The sequence below is a fragment of the Elgaria multicarinata genome, chromosome 2, assembly GCF_023053635.1.
Source record: "Elgaria multicarinata webbii isolate HBS135686 ecotype San Diego chromosome 2, rElgMul1.1.pri, whole genome shotgun sequence".
In the NCBI taxonomy this organism is placed as follows: domain Eukaryota; kingdom Metazoa; phylum Chordata; class Lepidosauria; order Squamata; family Anguidae; genus Elgaria; species Elgaria multicarinata.
Genome location: NC_086172.1, coordinates 39,587,948 through 39,604,194, shown reverse-complemented (window position 1 = coordinate 39,604,194; position 16,247 = coordinate 39,587,948). Strand labels below are relative to the sequence as shown.

Here is a 16,247-nt window from a genome sequence, read left to right as displayed (position 1 = left end):
TTGAAAAAGTGGATAGTTGCTAACTGGATGGATAATTAATATTAAGAATAGGTAGTAGCATTGAAAGATCACTGTTCTTGTTTTGCCTACTTTCAGGTATGTAGGCTGTAAGAATGTATATTACATTCATTTAAATTGGTTCTGGGTGATGGTATAACACTAGAACTCTTAACCTGATCATTGTATGGTATGTAGAAAGTGGGAGTGGGATCATGTGTGGTAGTTCCTGGGAACCTTTGAGGCTTTAATGATCCCACAGATTCAGTATAGGTGACTGGAGGTTGGAAAGTTGTCTGACGCACAGCATAATTCCAGACCTATGGATGTCTCCACTCCCTTATATACATCAGCTACTTTCTCCTGCATGAGCTAAGATTAAGCAAAGGACTCTTTAATCCTTCACTTTCTAGACAGAAGAGCATCAGAACATTTGGCAGAGGCATCCAAGCTGTGCTCCATGAGACACAGGCAACTCTCCTCTCCTCTAGTGTGATCAGCAGTAGCAACTCTGTCACCATTCTCCACTTATTAAGCACCTCAACTACTGGTTGTCATGCACATTCATATTCTTTTGACATTTACTGCTTTATTTCAGTCCCATTCCATTGCAAAAACTGTCCCTACTATCTCCTTTTAATTAGCTGATTTGTAGGAACATTTGTGTCACAACTGCTATAAAACTAAAGTGAAGAACTTGATTGAAATACTTTCTGAAAGTCAAAAATACATGACTGTTATCTGTTTGCATTTGTCACGATCAAAGAATTCTGAAAGGTTGTTAAACAAGACTTTTCAGAAATCATGCTGACAATTCATTCTGCAAGTTTTGTTATTTTTGTGCCTAAGAATTCCTAGTCTTAAGCTTTCTACAATATAACTATGTTAGATGAGGCTGACACATCTGTAATTCCCTGGATCTGCTGCTCCCTCCTTCCAAAGATTATATAATATCTGCCCCTGTGTGGTACAACCGCAGCTTTTAAAGCTCAACTAAAAACTTTTCTTTTTCCTAAAGCTTTTAAAACTTGATGTTGTGCAGACTTCTACTGTTACTTTCTACTGTTAGTTTTACCCTACCCTGTGCCTGCTTACCCTACCCTGTACCTGTTTGCATTCTCTTCCCCTCCTTATTGTTTTACTAGGATTTTATTAGATTGTAAGCCTATGCGGCAGGGTCTTGCTATTTACTGTTTTACTCTGTACAGCACCATGTACACTGATGGTGCTATATAAATAAATTATTAATAATAATAATAATAATAATAATAATAATAATAATAATAATACATTTGAAAAAATAAAAGATCAGGTTTGCACTAGTTATAGGCTAGAAAGAACTGACTAAAATGCTTTTGTGTTCAGGTACCGGATAGGGGGAATTGCGTTCCCTCTTCTCAAAGAATGGATAGAGAAAAATCTTGGAGGAAGTCTGGAACATAAAACCACTGCTAGAGTAAGTAAATAAATGACACATTTTTATTTCAACAGGCTTTGCTGTTGTGGTTTGTGAATTGGTTGCTGTCTTTAAATTGCTCTATTATTATTATTATTTTAAATTTTGGTAATATAAACATCCTTGTAAGTTGTGCTCATTGCTTTTTGAGTAGGGTAGAAACATTAAATAATAAACATAAAAAGAATATACCTCAGTTGGTGATTAGCCCAGTAGGGTGGACAGGTATGCTCAAGTACCTTTTAAGCTAATAAAATTCTAATAGAGACATAATTACACGATTCCAAGTTAGTTGGCTACTGTGGTAGAATGAAATTGTATTCTAAGTGATCGGCACCCTTTTTCTCAAGTGTGCTAAATGAGAATGTGCCATGCTAGTGCACTGCTTGGTACATATGCAACCTTCTCTGTGCCCTGAGTTTGGCTTGATGGTACCGAGTCAGGCAGCAGCATGTGAGAGGTAGGAAAGTCTGTATGCCTCCCTCTGTACTATGGCCAGATGTATAGACCATGCTACTCCTGTCGAGGTTTATCACAAACCTCTGCTCTCTGTATCACACAAGCCACAAGTTGGCCCACCCATGTTATAATCTAAACTTTGGAAATCTGTTATAGCTAGTAAGTTACATAAATATAAATGCATATCAAATGACAAATGGAACCAAGGAGAGTCAACTACACCCAGAGTTCAGGTTGGAGTTGCATTGAAAGGCTTAAAAATTGGCATCGTGGTGCAGCAAAGCAGTTTTAAAAATTGTTACATGGTTAAACCCAAAGTTAAGAGCAAAGGAGTTTGCAAGTCATTACAGTTGGGAAGGCCATGCAGCATACTAGTTTTTAAAGGCTTTACATGGTACAATTAAGAAAAACAAGGTAAAGGAGCTTGGAAAAGCAGGAAATTGGTGACATTCCTTTGGTTGCAAAGACCTCCTCAGAAGATAAAAGGAATATCACCAGGTTGGGGTACACAAGCAGGCTTTCTCAGTGGTGGCACCTACTCTTTAGAACACTCTCCCATTTGTGATCAGAGAGGCAAAAATGGTGACGAGTTATAAATGACTCTTGAAAATACACCTATTCACATAGGCTTTCCCTGATCTGCGAGGGACACTGTAACCACCATTTTATTGTTATGATGATGTAATGTTTTAATTGCTTTTAACTGTTTTAGTTATTGTTTTTATCTTGTTTCTATATTATGTAGTATTTTAATGTAAAGTGCTTGGGAATTTCAAGAACAAGAGAGATCACTGGCATGAGGTGGGAATTGTTCTTCCTATGATGCAACTGAAAACGCTGTGTCTCTCTGAGGGACTGTCTTCTTCTGAATCTGTACATTGAACATTGTGGGTATTTATTTTTTACATTGAAGGCATCGTTAAATATTAGTGATGTACCTCCCTCCATTGCAAGTGAAGAATTTCTCCAGGACCTCCAAACTTCTAAAATATCATACTCCCAAGAAGCAGAAACTAGGGTATTCAGAGCTCATGGTAAGCTGAAATCCACATACACAGAAGTACGGTACATTATGTCTATTTGTTTTTTTAATTTGACAGTTTCATAACACTTTCCCTCCTTCTCCTTGTACTTCAGGTCATTGCTTACATGAGCTATTTTTGCTCAGGGAAGGAATGTTTAAACGAGTTCCTGATGTAGTTGTATGGCCAGGTAAGTTTTTCTGAATATTCTCATTTATCAAAGGCTTCCCCAACCCCAAAGTCCAATACAGCACAATTAGAAATTTTGGCAACATTAGACATGATATTGCAAAACCAGACATTGCAGAATACAGAATCTCCTCTAGCATTTGGTCCATAAATTCAGTGTTGGAGTCTGCTTATGCAGTATGGTGGCAAAAAGTTGGTAAAACACAGCCTTTGGGTTGTATCTAATGTTAGTTCAACTTAAGTCCCATTCATTTCAACAAGTCTACTGTAAGTAGGACTAGCATGGGATACAACTCTGATTCAATTTGTTTGTCATTTGCTTTGGTCTCTTCGAAAGTGAAAGAAATAGGGTCAACATTTGGAAATATTCTCTCTCTCTCTCCAAGAAACACAAATACATAAAACGATTGAAGCATGCTTCAGCATACACATATCTTCAGTTTTCTGAAGAATGAAGATCAACTGAAAGTTTTGAATTGGTAATTTTTGAAACAGATCTTCTAGGCAACTGATTTTTATTAAAGAAAAACTTGAACTGTGCTAGTATTCTCAAGAATACATAGTTTGCTATTTCAGTGGCATTGCATTGGTTCAAAATGGCTACGTTTTGTTTACTGTGACTGTGACTTGCTGGCCCTTACGCAGCTGTATGCATGTATAGCAGCAAGCTGCTGTATATGGAGTTCCCTGATAGTGCAAAGCCCTATCCAGCTACTATTGTTGTCCGCCTTAGTCCCTTCCAGATCTTGAACAATAATGCTGACCATCTATTCAGGGGAGGAGCACATAAACAGAGAGAAGGGCTGATTCTCCAGTTTAGTGTGAGGAAGGCATCCCACAATGGATTAACTCCCACTATCACCCAGGAAATGTGACAAATGTTTAAGTACTCTCTTGGGCCCAGACTCCTCCCTGCCAGTTCATCCCTACTTTTCACCCAGGAAAGAGCAATGTCTCATTTCTCCTCCTTAAAAACACTACTTGTATTACCGCTATCATTTTTCTGGCTATAAAAATGATTATTTTCTTACCTGTAACCTCCAAACTTTCCCAACTTCTCCTCCTTAAACACCCACCCCCCAAAAACTTTTCAGATTCTGTTTCTTCTGCTGCTCCTTTTTCACTCCTTATTATGACTTCACCAGCAAAGAAATCAAGCTCTAAGGATGCAATCAAACACAAGCATAGTCAGAAAACCACAGAAAACAGACAGCACGAGCATCCTCACTTACTGCAAGGAGTGTGTTTTTGCTGACAAAGTCTAAGGTGATCAGCCCCAAGTTAACCAGCTTACCTGCTCGCACCGCCTGCTGAGCCTCACTAAAGTGCAAGAGGAAAACTTCATTTCAGCCGTAAGAGAGATGGCTGATGTCGAAGGAGTCAAGGTGCTTGCGCCTCTCCCAAGACAACATGTGCCCCATGATCAGGTTTGATTCTGGCTCGGAAGAGGACAAAAGGAATTGGCGGGAATTCAACACCAGACCTGCAATACCAGATCTCCCCCCCCCCTCGCCGCAAGATTCCTGCCAAACTAGATTGGTGGCCATTTTAGAAACCAATTTCAATATCTTCCAGTGGAAAGATGCAATTTCCCCCTCCACCTCTAATCTACAAGGAAATAAAGGTGTCCCCCTTCCCAATCATGAACATTTCTCAAATAGATAAATCAGTACTTTCCCAACTCACCATGATGGAACTAGATAACCTGTGATCATTTATTAGATAAGCAAGCTGCTAGGACGGGCTATGCGCTGAAGCGCACTCGTGACGCACACGCATCTGATACTTCCTTTTCATCTCCTCCAAATCCTAAAAACAGAAAAAAGACTTCAAAAGGTTTCCTATTCATTTCTAGGCACATTTCAAGGCACTGGTTCTTACCTTATTCAGCTTGGGACCTGAGCATCTTAGAGACAACCTTTTCCCCATATACAGCTTATCCACCCTGTTCAACGCCATCCATGTTCGCTCACTGAAGTTTGGTGGGTGTCCACTAGAAGCAAGAACTCTTCAGTTGTGGTGCCAACCTTATGGAATACCCTCCCCAGGGAAGCCCATCATGCCCCAACACATTAGATCTTCAGGTGCCAAGTTAAAACTTGGCTCTTTCCAAAGAGTTTTTTTTTTTTTTTACTTGACTGGCTTGGTTGGTGTACTTTCCTATGGGTTTGCTTCTGTTTTCACTTTGTCTTGAGTTACTACTGAATTTATAATTTGATGTTATTTAAACTGTAATTTTGTTCTGAGTTATGTTTAATGTTTTGCTATTCGTGTTATTGTATTTGTCTTTTTATGCAAGCTGCTTTGGTTTTAATTTTTAACAAAAGCAGCACATAAACTTAAAAAAATTGATAATCTGTGTTCAAACAATTGATAATCAAACTCAATTTTGCGAACAGGTATTGCAGATAGTCGTGTTTTCTCCTCTTATCCAATATTTATTTAGGGTTGGGGGTTCCTTTTCATCCTGCAGCAAAGCTGTCAATTATATTGCAAACTTCATTTGTTTACTTCAAAACAATGGTGGCCTCTAACTTTGCTGTAATGGCAAGCCATCGTAGACCATTACAAAACTAAATTCTAAACATTCTGAGATGACATATATTACTAAAGCTACTTAGTTTTTAAAAAGTTTTAATTCTCTGTTCATTTTTTTTATAGAGTGTCATGATGACGTAGTTAAAATTGTGGAAATAGCCTGCAAGCATAATATTTGTGTAATACCTTATGGTGGTAAGTACTATAGCTATTTAACAACTTTAGAAGAATAATTGTTCCCTAGTATTCAGTAGCCACGATTCAAAGAGCTACTTGAGGCATAGTGGAATTGTTTACTTTGAACAGTAAACTCACTTGCCATGCCTCGTTCTGTTTATGGAAGTGTCTTCCAGTTTAAGTGTACTTATTAAATGTACGTGTGTGTTTTTTATTAGCCCTCCCATGGCTAAGTATGAGGGAGTAACGTTAAGATAAATACTGCAAATGAGAAGGATCTTGGAATTGTTGAAGCTCACAAGCTAAATATGAGCCAACAGTGCGATATGGCTGCAAGAAAGGCAAATGCTATTTTGGGCTGCATTAATAGAAGTATAGCTTCCAAATCACGTGAGGTACTGGTTCCTCTCTATTCGGCCCTGGTTAGGCCTCATCTAGAGTATTGCGTCCAGTTCTGGGCTCCACAATTCAAGAAGGATGCAGACAAGCTGGAGCGTCTAAGGAGGGCAACCAGGATGATCAGGGGTCTGGAAACAAAGCCCTATGAAGAGAGACTGAAAGAACTGGGCATGTTTAGCCTGGAGAAGAGAAGATTGAGGGGAGACATGATAGCACTCTTCAAATACTTAAAAGGTTGTCACACAGAGGAGGGCCAGGATCTCTTCTCGATCCTCCCAGAGTGCAGGACTCGGAATAACGGGCTGAAGTTACAGGAAGCCAGATTCCGGCTGGACATCAGGAAAAACTTTCTGACTGTTAGAGCAGTACGACAATGGAATCAGTTACCTAGGGAGGTTGTGGTCTCTCCCACACTAGAGGCATTCAAGAGGCAGCTGGACAACCATTTGTGAAGTATACTTTAGGGTGGATTCCTACATTGAGCGGAGGGTTGGACTCGATGGCCTTATAGGACCCTTCGAACTCTACTATTCTATGATTCTATGAATTAAAAGTAAGTTGATATATTTCCTATGACTGCAGGAGGAACAAGTGTTTCTAGTGCTCTTGAGTGTCCTGCCGATGAAAAAAGAACAATTGTTTCACTGGACACCTCACAAATGGTATGTGGTTAACATTTTCAAGCAAACTCCACAGAATGGCAAATGGTAAAAAATAATAATAGTGGGGCTATTTCAAAATGTCACTTAAGCAGATGTTTTAAGTGGGTAGATGAGTACAGATCTGAGCCAGGGTTTCTCATATCCCAAGTGCAGCACTCTAACCATTATAACACATTGACTGTCTGGTGGGAACTAACTCTGTAAATGCTGTTACCTATTTTGATAGCTCATTGATTCTTGTAAAGAATTTTCAATCTGAGAGCATGAAGTGAAGCTCGTATGCAAAATCCTTTGTGCTATACTTCTGGGGAAATTCTTCCTAGAAATTCTTCCTAGTTTACATATAGGATTAAACTCGGAAAATTGGAAACACTGTATGGCATGCTGTTGGCCGGACCTCACTGAACCTCACGATAAATTAGGGAGTTAAGAAATGAATGTTTAAAATTGGCACAAGCATGTCATTTCCTGCTTTTAAACTTAATATGACTGATTATCAGGTTTTGTTTTTTTTTAAAAAAAAAACCACCACAACCCTGCTATTTTAGTACATTTCACTACTTTGAAGATTGATCTTGGCATATTGTTGCCTATAATATGCCAGTGGTAAATCACTGTATTTTGAAATATGTTTTAAACTGCCAACAGCTTTATACCTAGATGGATTCCATGGGCCTTAAATCCTGACTGATATTTTCTGCTTTAGGCATTATGGGTCTATATTATTACGGTTTTAATTTCTGTGTGGAATAGCGGCAGTGCAGTCCTTTAAATTGTTTGTTTAAACCTTCCCTGCGCTAGTCACTAACCCAGTTCAGACAACACAGCAGCCTATCATGGGTTAATTAACCCTTGTGGAGCTGCAGTGAGTGCCTTTTGTTATTTTTATTTTTTATTTATTTACAATATGTATATACTGTTCAATTATCTAACACAGATTCCAGAGCGGTGAACATAGGTATAAACAGTAAAAGAAAGAAGATTTAAAAAACAAATTAAAATTGTTCAATTTAAAAACAAAGGAACCAGAAAAAGAGTGGCTAATCAATTGAGGAAGGCATCTCGAAACAGAGTTGTTTTCAGGAAGTGCCAGAAGCAGCCTAGTGTTGGTGCCTGCCTGACCTCTAGGGGCCGAGAGTTCTACAGAGAAGGGGCCACTACACTAAAAGCTCTTCTCCTGGTGGATTCCACTCAGGCCACAGGTCCATGTGGAACCATCAGGAGCATGCCCTCCAACGACCTCAGCGATCGGACAGGTTGGTAATGGAGAAGGCTCTCTCTCAGGTGTCCCCAGTGCAATTCCGTCAGCAAAGGAGTTACATGCTGAAAAGAGGCAGCGCCTGACAATAGCCAAGCTATTGCATTCTGCACTAGCTCTAGCTTCTGGAGCAGTCTCAAGGGCAGCCCCACATAGAGCACATTGCAGTAATCCAGTCTTGAGGTTACTAGTGCCCATGCCACTGGCCAAGCTATCCCTGTCCAGAAGAGGCCATAGCTGGCAAGCCAGCCGAAGCTGGTAAAAGGCACTCCGAGCCGCTGCGGCCTCTTAGGCCTCCAGTGACAATGATGGATCTAGGAGTACCCCCAAACTACAAACCTTTCAGAGGAAGTGCAACCTCATCCAGAACAGGCAATGAGCCTATTTCCTGGGAGTTGTCATGTTGTGTGAACCCAGCTGGTGGGGGTTATTTGAGAGCTAAACAACATACATAGTCCACAGTCTGTTGTAGGGTTATGCAAGGGAAGTTTAACCCTCAAATAACCCTTGTTGGCTGAGTTCACACAACACAACAACCTTCACTTGGGGGTTTCATATTCATATTGGCAGGCAGCACATACCACAGCTCCTCAAGTTTTAATTAACCCATGATGGGCTGCCATGTTGAAATGGCTAAACACTGCTTCTTTTGTTAAAGAATTTAAAATCAAACTTTTTCATGATTGTTTTGTTTCTCTGCAATAGAATAGGATTCACTGGATAGATGAGAAAAATTTAACTGCTCATGTTGAAGCTGGCATTCCTGGGCAAGACTTGGAAAGACAGGTATCTTCAACTTATTCCTTTGAGAATTGCTTGTGTTTGCCAAATGTATTGAAATTTTGTCTCTACGTTATTGAATCAGTTGTGTCTTAATCATGGTACAAGTTTTTTATATCCTCATCTCTCCCCCTGGTTCAGGGTTGTTCTTATATTCTTAACCTTTCTGTTTAAACAATGCAGTTTTCAGGGTAGATTGATTTTTTAAGTCCATGAGACAAAGCAAGTGTACACCTAAACCATAGAAACATGGTGTAAAAGCCAAGAAAGCCCTACATAGAGCAAATGCATTGAAATGAATGGGAGTTGAGTTAGTCAGTCATTGGCACAACATGAAACAAAACATCTTCCCCACTCCCTGCCCCCAGAATACAAGTTTGCTTGTGTATAAAACATTACCAATATAAATACAGTAGTCTAATACTTTTAGTTCTGTTTGAAAACATGATTTGGGAAGGGTTTAATATGCAAGTCTTCTGTGAGACCCCCCAATAGCCCAGAGCAGCTTCTCATTTCCTTCTTTTTAAGTAGGTATCTGTCTACCTGCAGAGAGTTTTTATATCATGTTGTTTTACTCTGTACAGCACCATGTACATTAATGGTGCTATATAAATAAATAAATAATAATAATAATAATAATGTTTCTAAAATGGTGATCTTGTACCCACTTTAACAATCTGCAGGAAACAGTTCTAGTTCTCTGATCAAGAGTATGCTCCGCAACTTTGCATTTTAAACTAGCCTGACAAAGTATTTGCATTAGAAATAAACCTTGTATAGCTTGAATTGCCGAATTTTGACCTAGCTATATTTTCTGAAACTGATGACTGTAATGCAAACGTTAGTAATCAGGTTTCTGTTTGCCAATGGAGCTCTGTCCCATTACTACAGCACCATTTGTCCTGCCACTTTCAAGAGTCCAAAGACACGATCCCACACAACGAGGTTAAGTATTAGCAACTTTGCTGGATTAAGAACGCACTTACAACATTGGATTCCCCAAATAAGTATGTTCATGGAAATTAATCCTGGTGACATAATTTTAGGGACTAGAAAACTGCTCAGTTCAGAAGTAACAAGTAATGTTGGCTACATACTGCAAGTCAACAACTCCCTTATCCAAATATTCTTTTTTAAGCTAGTGTAAAGCCCATATTGCCATGGCAATAGTAGTCCTGTTCCTTTCCTGCTTTTTTGACCCTCAGTTCCCTCACTACAGGAGGGCTTATGGATAATGTAAATGTGGCTCATGCATAGTGAATCTCCCTTCCGAAATTTGCATGTCTTGTGACCCTCCCTTTCCCTTGCATGCCCCAATTGGCTGCCCCCATCCCCTTCCCTCTCCCAGCTAGTAGCCACGGCCTAACTGCGTGCCTGCACCTCGTGCCACACTGTTTGGCACGGAGAAAATTAATTGCTATTAAAGCTCGAGCTTTGAACTTTTTCAAACTTTCCATTTTTTCTGGATGTCTAAACTGCTCAAGCTTCAGTTTAAAGCAAGAATGAGCCAAATTGGTCTGGTAGGTCTCGAGTAATAAGCCTTATACTACCACATTCTTATATAAGATCCTTCTGATGTTGATCAGATTTCAGTCTCTTGACTTTGCAAATGATTCTCTGTTAGAAATGTTCTACCTTCCCTTTGTTAATTTGTTAGTTACTTTGCTTGTTGTGAAGCCTGGGATCACTCATTTTCCCCCTAGTTATTTGCTATGTACTGTTCCAGTGTTATAGGTAACTGTTGGTAAATACATTCTTTCTGCCTTGCTAGGTAACATAATTTCTAAATTCTGATATGAATACATAAGCAGAAATTGGCAAATCTTAATGAACTTTTGCTGCAGATTTAGTTCAAAACCAGTCTTAAGAAATACACACTTTGAAATATTTTGGAATAGGTACTAGTGGTGTTATTTAGTAAGGAGTAGTCCTTTTTCAAGAGTGTTATGTAGCTTCCCCCCCGCCCAAATCTATTTTTGTTGAAAACTACTAACACAGCACTTCTTGATGAGATGGCCTTTCATACTTTTTATTTTTATATCCTCTTATCATTTGATGTAGTATTTTAACCTTTCCAGAGCTGTAGTTTTTTTTTAAAGGTTAGAATTAAAATGCAAAGAGCATATTCCCTTAATTTAAATGACATTTTTCCAGGCTAGTAACTTCTGATGTTTCACCAACTGCTTCATTCTTGAAATGCCACAGAATCGTTTGTCCCACCAGAATAGGGCATAATAGCTTCTTTTGCTGAAGCTTCTTTTTTTAAAAATAAAACACTAAACTCCTCCTCTGAATCAGAAAATGGTTTTGATTTGTGTATATTTTTCTTTAATTTCTGTCCAGTCACATCACTGTGTGCAGTATTAAATGTAAATGTAAATTAGGTTTTAGTATAGAAGCATAGTTCTGGAATGTAAGTGAGTTCTGGGTACTACAAAAATGTGTAAAGGAAGTGGAGAGGGCTCTCACTAATGCTTTAAATGTCTACTACAGAGTTTTCAGGATTGCACTACTCTGCACTGATGCTTGATTGTGCTCCAAATAAGTTGTGTACCAAAGAGATTTGATGCCTTATTCTGTTAATCCATAGTAGTTTCAGTGGTGTGTGTGCTCAATCTGTCTGGAGGTATTGGTGTCATTCTGCTACCTTAAAGCTTCTATTCTGTCTTATCCTTGTGTCTATTCCACACTTTGATCTCGTTGCACAAGCCGTTGCCCAAAGTATTCCACAATGCATTATGCAAAGTGTTCCATAAATCATTGCACAAGGCATTGTACAACTTTTTATTACTCTATTCGACTAAGTGTTGCTTGCATTAGTTGTGCTAGTGTTTGTAGCAGTTGTCCAATCCCTAACAAGAAGAACCCTCACATGACCCTAAAGTAGACCATAATACAAAGGTTATTTGACCATCACTTAACCCACCTTTGTTGGGTTCATATATCACAACAATAGTTGTGATATAGTTTAGTTGCAGTCTTCTAGCTAACAAATAATGCTAACCCATGGTTTATTTAAACCATGATTTGTTGCCCTACCCAGAGTTTGTCTATTAGAGAGTCAAACCCATAGGTTGTTTTCTCAGTCCCTGGGTTGTTTGTTTTCCTCCTCCTTCACCCGTTCCTTCTCTATATTCCAGTTGTTTTTGCAGTACTAAATACTGGGACGTATCAGATTTTTGACTGCTCTTGTCTGCTGCCTCTGTAAACTGGCAAAACAATGAATGAACAACCTATGATAGTTTGCACGTAATGACAGCCCATGGTTTAAACAGCCCATAGTTGACAACCCAACAATAAACCATGGGTTCTCTTTGTGGGTTGTTTATGGTTAACAACTCATAGCTAACCCTCAGTTCTCACTACAACCCACAATTCAACCCATGATTCAACCCAGAAGATGGGTTGAGTATGAATTGTTGAATTGTGGGTTGTTGTTATATGTGAACTCTGCGCTGTGATTTAACAATGGATTGTTAACCACAAACTACCCAGAGTTCATAACCCAATAATAAACCATGGGTTAATGACTGCTTTGCTTAGCCCCTAAACAATCCATCGGTCTGGATTTGGACATCATGCTCCACAACCTATGAAGAAACTGATTGTGGGTTGTGGAGTAAAAGCGGAAGGGGCAAGTGTGTTGCAGGCAGCACACCCACTCTCTTCTGCTCGTGACAACCCTTTGGTTTTTAAACCAATGGGTTGTCATTACATGCGAACCAGCCCATTCTGTCCTATGGAATGTATTTCACAGTTTTGTATGTGTGGCTTTTGTAAGTGCAGAAAAATAAGGCTAGATTTTACAGTTGTGCGTAACGTATATTGCTGAGATGTTCTGTGCACACCATAATTTTGGTCTATTTTTCACATGTACATGTTCATGGGCATAGTGCAATTTCAATATGAGGAATAGCTGCATTAATCAAAGTCAGTTACAAATAAATGTAATTATATTGGTTAAAGGTACTAATAGTTCCTGTCTGCCACTAGATGACTGCATTTCGCTCCTCCTCCTCCCTCCCAATCCCCTTTCCTTTTGTGTCATGTCTTTTAGATTGTAAGCCTGTGGGCAGGGACTGTCAAGAAATACTTTTGTAAGCCGCCGTGAGAGCCTTTTTTGGCTGAATGGCGGCATAAAAATCCTTAAATAAATAAAATAAATAAATAAATAAATTTCTGAAACAGAATTTTGCAGTGGAAGTTGTACACCCTTAGAAAACAATAATGGATTATTCTTTCCTGTGTTCAGCTGGGTGAAAGTGGTTACTGTACAGGCCATGAACCAGATTCAATGGAATTCAGTACTCTTGGAGGATGGGTGGCGACACGAGCATCAGGCATGAAGAAGAATATTTATGGGAACATTGAAGACCTGGTAAACTTTTTTTCTTCCTAATCTTTCAGCAAATGATCTCACAGCAGTCTGTCAGTGTTTGGTGGTTTTCCTTATCTTTTGGTCAGTGATGGAAAACATTAGTTTTTCTGAGATGTTTTATGGAATATAGTCCATGAGCATTAAGTGTTGGATTAAACTGTGCCTTTAAGTCAGTAGGATACAAATATTAAAGGCAACTAACTTATTTGTACTGTCTTTTGTCTACCACATACACTGTTTGGCTTTGGAGGGAAGGAATCAAAGAAGTAGTTTTGGCTGTATCTTTATATTCCATAGTATAGTTCTCAATGCTGCTCTGTCAGCTTCTCTTTTCAGAGTGAATTACCGGTTTCTATCAATGGCGGCAAATTTTGGTATAGACTAAAGGTATTCTGGGCCCTATCTACTCCAAGCAGGATATAACTTGTTTTTAAATGGATACTGTTGTTTTTATACTGTTGTTTTTATGTTTTTGATGGTTTAAAATTTTGTATATTTTTAATGTTTACTGTTTTTAACTTTTGTAAACCACCCAGAGAGCTTCGGCTATTGGGCAGTATATAAATGTAATAAATAAATAAATAAATCACTTTGAAAACAGTATGAAAACTGTACACGCGATGTGTCCTGGGGCCGAACAGTTGTCAAAACTCTTGTAAACGTTATAAAGCAGTGGTGTAGATCCTGCCATGGAGGTTTGATGCTTTTGTATGTTCCCATTTATATGCACCATTAAGTGACATCCTATTTTATACAGGTGGTTCATATAAAAATGGTAACACCAAGAGGCGTAATACAAAAAAACTGTCAAGGACCGCGCATGTCAACAGGACCTGACATCCATCATTTCATTTTAGGATCTGAAGGTATAATTAAAGTAGAATTGCATTATTTGTGTTTGAGAGCCTTTGGAATCTGTATTACTAGCATGCTATTTCTTAGACCTTTGGCTTAAGGAATGAGATTTTTCCTTTCTCTGCAGCTGACTATCATTCAACTTTAACACCATGTGGCAGTCAACCTATTCACTGTACCATAACAATTGATGCTTGTAGGAAGAGGCTGATACATTTTCTTGGGGTGGTGTTAGATTGGTGTTGCCTCTTGGTTAACACTAATTCTAATACATGTTTGGCTGCAGTCTTAAACACACTTACTTGGAAGTAAGCCCCACTGAACATGGTGGGGACTTCTGTTCATACCACTGTTGGGGATGCTGTTCAATTTAAGCACTTGTCTTAAACACTATTGCAGTAGTTTGGACTTGGACTTTCTGACATCTAAAATTTATGCTCTTAACTCCATTCAATTTTTCCTTTTGGGTTTTCTTTGCTTGTTGACAAGCCCCCAAACATCTTGGTGTCTTGAAGAACATTACAAAACACCTTTAATCTACTAGATTTTGTTTTCAGATGCATATGCGTAATATTGAGAATATAAGATTAAGATCAATACATATATACACTGATTCTCAAAGTTTTGTGAGCTTCGTTCAATACAGATTTTACACTTAAATTTAATCATTCCAGCATTATGACAAAAGTATGTCTTGTGGCCAGAAAAGGGCAATAGAGGTTTTGCCTCAGAGTGAATGATGCCTAAACTAGAAGCAAGAATGAACCAGCCTCACATGCAGCTTTCTTAAAGCTGCCTCCATTAACATGGAGTAATGATATAAAAGCGTCAGGTTTTCCCTTCTGGTTTTAGAGCAAGAAGTTCTAGAGCTACAAAGAAGAAAGAGGGAGGGTCATATGTAGTTGTCAGTGCAATGGAGACTGTATATAGATCTATTCATCTCCTTTCAACAGCCTTTAAGGCAAAAAAGCAGAGAGGATTGTATCTTACTTTGTTCTTCCATCAGTGCTATGGACACCACTATGCACATCTGCTCCAGAAGATTCTCTGGAGCAGATTTAGGCACTGGAGGAGTGGATAATCCCATTGTGTGAGTGGAAGTCCACTTGTACAACATTAGATGTCGTCCACAGCCTCTCAGCCCTGTGTAAACATAGGGCATCTGCATGCATTTGCCTCTACGCCCACTATCATTGGTGTGTGCCTGGTCTCCCATAGGTGATTGATACTCATTGCTTTCAACATTAGTCCTGGGGCAGCACCTCTGAAGAAAACACCCAGCATGCTGAATACTTTGACAAATATATGATTACATTTCTCATGTTGAGTTTCAGTTATAACTTTTTCTGTAGCAGGTACTTAAATACTACATTGTAATATTAAGAAAAAGTTGATCTTACAATGGAGTATAAATTAAAACAATTGTAATAAATATTTTGAACTTTGATATTTCTGCAATTAGAAACCAAATTCTCAGTTTGAGAAATACTGCATTAACTGTACACTACCATTTGGAGGTCCTACAATAGGAAATATTTTTAGAAATTGGATTAAGCTGCCATGTAATTTTCAAAATTAATTTAACAAAAATGACTTCAAGTGGATGGAAAGTACTAGGATTCTGGACTTTGCCTATTGAATTGTAAAACTTTGTAAATCTTTCAGCTGCAGTAGCAAAATGATTATTTTCCTCTTTTTATGAAGGAATCCTTGGAGTGGTAACAGAAGTTACAATAAAAATTCGACCAGTCCCTGAATACCAAAAGTATGGCTCTGTAGTATTTCCAAACTTTGAGAGAGGGCTGGCGTGTTTAAGAGAATTAGCAAAGCAGGTAAAGTAACCTTATCTTCACGTTGTATTCAATTGCACTTTAAAAAAAAGTAGCAATGTCTGAGTAGTTTCACTAGATGGCATGCTAATGCTCTGGTCTGCTTAGTTCTTTGAGGCTGAGAAATATGTTAAAGGGGTGATATCCTATGCAACTCCTTGGAGATGACTAAATTTAATGTTAAGATCTTACATTTCTGAGAGTTGTGCTCCTGAAAAAAAGGATGTAAGATTCTTTGTTTTGTAGTT

At 38.6% G+C, this 16,247-nt stretch overlaps 1 protein-coding gene across 1 annotated transcript in view; it reads left to right on the top strand.

Moving 5' to 3' along the window:
- Positions 1–16,247, top strand: part of AGPS (alkylglycerone phosphate synthase) — a 57,948-nt gene that overhangs the window by 15,631 nt on the left and 26,070 nt on the right. The window contains exons 4-12 of the mRNA XM_063118303.1: positions 1,363–1,453; positions 2,826–2,946; positions 3,050–3,124; positions 5,785–5,856; positions 6,820–6,899; positions 8,863–8,943; positions 13,190–13,315; positions 14,073–14,181; positions 15,875–16,002. Coding sequence (XP_062974373.1) covers positions 1,363–1,453; positions 2,826–2,946; positions 3,050–3,124; positions 5,785–5,856; positions 6,820–6,899; positions 8,863–8,943; positions 13,190–13,315; positions 14,073–14,181; positions 15,875–16,002 — 883 coding nt within the window. The remainder of the gene's footprint in view (positions 1–1,362; positions 1,454–2,825; positions 2,947–3,049; positions 3,125–5,784; positions 5,857–6,819; positions 6,900–8,862; positions 8,944–13,189; positions 13,316–14,072; positions 14,182–15,874; positions 16,003–16,247) is intronic.